The 5,886-nt window shown below is 37.4% G+C and overlaps 1 protein-coding gene across 1 annotated transcript; it reads left to right on the top strand.

Moving 5' to 3' along the window:
• Positions 1-210: 210 nt before the first annotated feature.
• LOC145261256 (uncharacterized) lies at positions 211-3,519 on the top strand. The gene has a single exon (XM_080119657.1). The coding sequence runs from the start codon at positions 211-213 to the stop codon at positions 3,517-3,519; it is 3,309 nt and encodes a 1,102-aa protein (XP_079975783.1).
• Positions 3,520-5,886: the final 2,367 nt, after the last annotated feature.

The raw sequence follows: 5,886 nt of genomic DNA, 5'->3' as shown, positions 1-5,886 counted from the left end.
GTGCAACACTAAGAGAGTGGTTTCTCTATTCTCTCACGTTTATGAAAACGAAATCATATTGCCTGTTGTAGCTATTTCTTTAAATTATGGATCTGAGAAAGCTACTATTAACTGCCTATTGGACACAGGGAGTCAGCGTTCATATTTTTCTAAGAAAATATTAAAGAGCTGAAGTATCCTGATGGAAATTCTGATCCAACCGATTATCAAATGAAGACCTATGCGGGTGTGACTATGAAGCGATTTGAACAGGTTGTCTTGAACGTTACCGTGGGAAAGGGGAAACAACTCCCTATTCCTGTTTTAGTCGATGATAGATTCAGTATGCAGTTTGAGTTCGCCAGCTTTGGCCAAGTGAAGTCCAACCTGAATGAGTTGAAACACAGATTGGCATTTTCAAATGAAAAACAGGGTGATTCCATAACAATTCAGGGTATCCTGGGAGTTGACATATTTCAGTTCATGGAGGGTTCCAGAATCATTAAATGTATGAATGGACAGGCCTGGGATTTGCCTCAAGGGATTGCCCCATTTGGTAATGTACAACACTTTTTGTATCCTCATCAAGTCAGTCCTGTGAGATGTGGAATTCCCAAAACAATTGTCAATTATCATACTACAATATCCAAATATGCCCATTGCCCTGAACGACAGTTGAATTCCATATTGGAACCCAAGTCTTCCTACCCGGATCCGTTTCCAAATGTATTTGAGAATTCCAACGTGGAACGGAATTTGGAAAAAATGTTTGCTGTGGACTCAGCTGCTGCTTCCCATGACGAAGAATTAATTGGTGATTATGACAGAAATAGGATTGAAAACTTCAGGAAGTCTATCGAATTCAGGGACAATTCTTATTTCGTGGATCTACCTTGGCATAAAGACAAAATCGATTCCGTTCCCTCTAACTATCAAGTCGCTCTTAAAGTGCTTGACAGAACAATGCTTTCATTGGAGAAAAGGGACTTGGATAAGACCTATACTGATATTTTTCTTCAGCAAGAGAGCGAAGGGATTATCGAGAGAATTGAAGTCGCCCCACAAGATTTCTGCAAATACATTTGGATACCCCATCGACCGGTCTTTAAGTCGGATCAACAGGTAACCACTAAAATCAGGCCTGTTTTTAACTGTTCGTTGAAGACCGGGGGTGGTTACTCCCTCAATGAAGCATCTTCTCCGGGTGTGAACATGATGAATAACATGCTTGAACTGTTGCTCTTATTTCTTACTAACAAATATGTATTATTGGGAGACATAAGAAAGGCATTTCTTATGATCAAACTCTGGTCGGTTGAGGACAAAAACAGATTTTGTTTTTTCGTAAAAGATGGAGACAATTTGCTTTGCTTCCGATATTGTACATTGATATTTGGCTTCAATGCCAGCCCATTCATTTTAAATTACGTTCTCAAACACCATGTCAGCCGTTTTCCGAATGATGCATGTACTGAGATGCTGAAAAATCGATTTTATGTCGACAATTTATGTATGACCAGCAATTCTTCTGAGGAAATAATCAGTCTCTATAAGAGTGCCGTGCCTCGTCTGCAGACGGGAAATTTCCAGTTGAGATCGTGTAACTCCAACTATGAGCCTTTTCGAGACATTATAACGGAGGATGACAGAATCGTGCAGCATGGTTGCGAGTACGAAAAGGTCTTGGGATATAAATATCACCCTGAATTGGATACTATTAGCATTGTTAACACTATGGTTCAGAGGAACATACTCTCAAAAAGGGGTATTTTGGCCCAGACAGCAAAAATATTTGACCCACTGTCACTATGTGCCCCGGTTACAATTAGGGCAAAAATACTTCTCCGAAGATTGTGGTTGCTCAAGTTGGGTTGGGATGAAAAGGTTCCTACTGACATAATGACTACCTGGTCGAATTTGGCCGATGACCTTTCTGGTCTAGGTGATCTATTTTTTACAAGACATGCTATAGATACTGGTAGCCAACTGAAATTATATTTGTTCTGTGATGTGTCACCACAGGCATATGGATTTGTCATATATGGCGTGCAAAATGGGAAGTCTCACATAATATTTTCCAAGGTTAAAGTGGCCCCGATGAGGACAAAGACATTACCTATGATGGAGTTGCTTGCAGTATATATTGCATTCAAGGCTTTAACTATGATACTGAGATCCTTCTCTGGTGTCAACATAGAGGACGTTTTTGTTTCTGTGGATGCGCAAGTTGTTTTGTCATGGTTGCTCACCGAGAATATAAAGGCAAAGAGTCTGTATACCAGAAACAGAATTAAAGATATTCGAGAAATGAAGGAGAAGTTGAGTGAGGAATTTGGGTTGGGCATTCATTACAAATATGTTCCTTCTGCCGACAACCCGGCTGACCTTCTTTCTCGTGGTATCACTCTGGAAAAGTTTAAACAGGGATTGGACTACTGGACATGCGGACCTGCGTGGCTTGTTGAGCAACCTGAGAAGTGGCCTACGAGTACTTTGAGCTGTCTGATCCCGGAAAATAAGTGTTATGTGGAAAGTGTTTTCCATAATACATTGAGTGAAGCTGTTAGGGAACCACTGATTCCATTTGACAGGTTCTCGGACTTCAACAAGTTGTGTCGATCAACTGCTTTCGTATTCAAGTTTGTGCATCGATGCAGAAAAGTGAAGGAACATTCAGATCCAAAACAGACAGCCACGAATTACCTGATAAAGATGATGCAATTGCAATCGTTTGAAAAGGAAATTGCTTATTTGAAGAATCCTCTTGACAGGGAAATCCCAGTGCTGGTGAAGAATCTTAACGTTTTCATCGATTCTGATGGGATTTTGAGATTGGATGGTAGAATTGCCAATTCGACAAGATATGACTACAATTTAATCTATCCAATATTGCTTGCAAAACATCACTCTCTTACAAAATTACTGATTATGGATAGCCATAATCGATGCAGGCATTTGGGTATTGGTACGACAGTGACCAAATTGCGGTTATCCGGATACTGGGTCCCACAGGCAAGACAGTCTGTGAAGACTGTGATTTCTAACTGCAATACCTGTAGGAAATTCAACAGCCTAGCCTTCAAATACCCCAAATTGACAAATTTGCCAAAACACCGTGTTAGATTAATCAATCCTTTCCAACACACAGGCATAGACTACACAGGTCACATCTGGGTACAAAGAGATGGAAAGTCTCATAAAATGTATTTATTAATTTTCACATGTATGAACGTGAGGGCTGTTCACATTGAACTTGTACCTGATATGAGCACACAAGCCTTCATTCAAGCCTTGATTTGGTTTTCAAATACCTATGGAGTTCCCAGTCACATATACAGTGACAATGCACGTTCCTTTAATGCAGCCTTAGGTGGTGATGTAATTAAACATCACATAAACAGTAATGAGTTCTGTAACTCATATTCAAGCGCTGGCATTAAACATAAAAATACCCTTATACTCCCCTTGGGTTGGAAGTACTTGGGAAAGAATGATCAGAGTGATAAAGTCATGCCTATTCAAAACACTTGGCCGATCTAAAATCAGTTATTTTAACCTTCTAACCCTTCTATCAGACATCAAAAGAGCCGTGAACTCTCGACCTCTGACCTACAGATGCTCTACCGATATTGATCTGCTTCCCTTAACACCCAACTGCTTCACTCATCCAAATATAAACTGTGAGCTCTCCTTCCAATCTGACACACCCAGTTTGGTTGAGACAGAACCAATAACTAGGTCTCTCCTTGTGAGTACCTTGGAAAGCAGAGAGGAATTAATATCTAAATTCAAAGAGATGTGGTACGATGAATATTTGCTAAGTCTGAGGGAGAGTTGCAAGGATTTACACGAAATCGAATTTCACAATAAAATAAATATCAACGACGTAATACTCGTCAAGAATCCGGCCAAGTCCAGGCCCTTCTGGAAGCTGGGCAGAGTTATTGAGCTATTTAGTGGCAACGATGGCAAGGTTCGTTCTGCTCGAATAAAAAGAGGTGATGGTGCAGTGGAAACATATAGCCTCAAACATTTATATCCGTTGGAGTTATCACTCACTCATAACCACTTTCCTGACACCCCAGCAGATGAGGAATCTGATGAATTTGCATCCCACCCTATAGAAGAATGTAGGGACCCATCGGAACCTTCAGAAGAAACGGCCAATTACAGGCCTAAAAGGATCAAGAAATCCACATCTAATCCTGAATACATTTATTATTAAAAAAAAAAAAATTTTCCATTGTAAATGGGCCATAATAATGCCCAACACATTAAGGTATTAAATATTTCTATTAAACAGAATATTCTGTACAATTTAATTTATACATTACATTTATTATTAAAAAAAAAAAGAAGAAAATTTGCATTGTAAATGGGCCATAATAATGCCTAACACATTAAGGTATATTCTACCTGTTAAATATTTCTATTAAACAGAATATTCCGTACAATTTAATTTAAACACTTTACGTAGCAATCACAAATATTGTAACTGATTGCCTTTATATAGCATGCAACGATTTCAATCGTCGCATTATTTGTTGTTGTTGGGAGAGTATAAAAAAAAAGTAGTTACCTCCCTTTGTTCAAACTAATTATATCGACCACTTCTCCTTTCTGAAAGCCCTATTTTGATTGGCTAGGATGAAGCTCCTTGGCCAATCAACAAACATTTAATATAAGCAGAATTCTGGACAAACAGATTCGCCCTCTTTTTGAATCAATCGTCGGCCCATAGACAACTATGGAAAATCTCTCCTAAATTTGCCGCCGAATTTTGATTGAACTTTTTCAGGGAGCCGTCCAAGACTTTTGGACGATAAAGAACTTTTTATTGGACTTCTAAAGCCGCAAACACAGTTAGTTTTGCAAGAACCTTTTCTTTGTAATATTTTCAATTTAATATACATAATTTTCTCCAATTCTTGTGTGAGTTCAGCAATCTTTATTTCTGTATTTCCCACTTCCTACTTCAACAAGACACCAGCTCCCGGCAATCGCCATACTAATTAATGTTGCTTTTGGATGAACAAAATATTTTTTCTCTTCAGTTAAAATAATTAAATATTTGGATTATACAGTCTCTAAATGTTTTACCTACCAAATTTCAGACATATTGAATTTGTGGAAGTATTTTTTAAAAATTTAGATAACATTGAAATTTTGTGACGTTTCATGGCTTACATTTAGTAGCCAAATATGCAAATTTTACACTCTCCTAAAATCTGAACCATACCGTTTACAACCAAATAATTTGGCAAATTATCTTAACTCTCCAAGAGGAAATTTTGTGCCAATTTTCAAGTAATTCGGAGTTAGTGGGTGTAATTGCCAGGTGAATTGAGATAGAATGACCCAATGAAGTTCGTCAGAAATTTAGCTAAAAAGTGATAATAAAATCATTTTAAATGTATAAAAATATGGAATTCTTACTAAACAAAGTTTAATATACATCACAAATAATATTATCTCCAATTACAGCAAATTTCATAACATTATCTCAAATAGATATGGAGCTATGTCACATTATAATAGTACTGTATTTTCAACCATGGCGGCCATTTTGTTTTTGCTCTAAAAAATTATTAAAGGCCTAATTGAATGGGCATCCACCTGAAAAACCTTCAGTATGGGCCCTTCTAACAGTCTGACATGAATGCTTGCTCCTAACATTCCGTACCCCCTAAAGTGATTTCTAGGCCTCTTTTCAGATTTTGCTTCCTGACTAATACTGACATTTGTTTTAATTTCTTTTTAAATGACTTTTTATCGACGTTCTTTTTTTTAATAACATTTGCGGATGGGTAAAAAACGAAAAAAAAAAAAATTACTAAACCATTTACTGATAATTTCTCACTTTTACAAATATTTTTAACAAATAAATTTTATCAAAGTCAAGATACT

This window comes from Euprymna scolopes, chromosome 3 (assembly GCF_053919585.1).
Source record: "Euprymna scolopes isolate OS-2025 chromosome 3, ASM5391958v1, whole genome shotgun sequence".
Lineage (NCBI taxonomy): Eukaryota > Metazoa > Mollusca > Cephalopoda > Sepiida > Sepiolidae > Euprymna > Euprymna scolopes.
The sequence above is the reverse complement of the archived record's forward strand: the minus strand, read 5'-3'. Positions and strand labels throughout refer to the sequence as shown.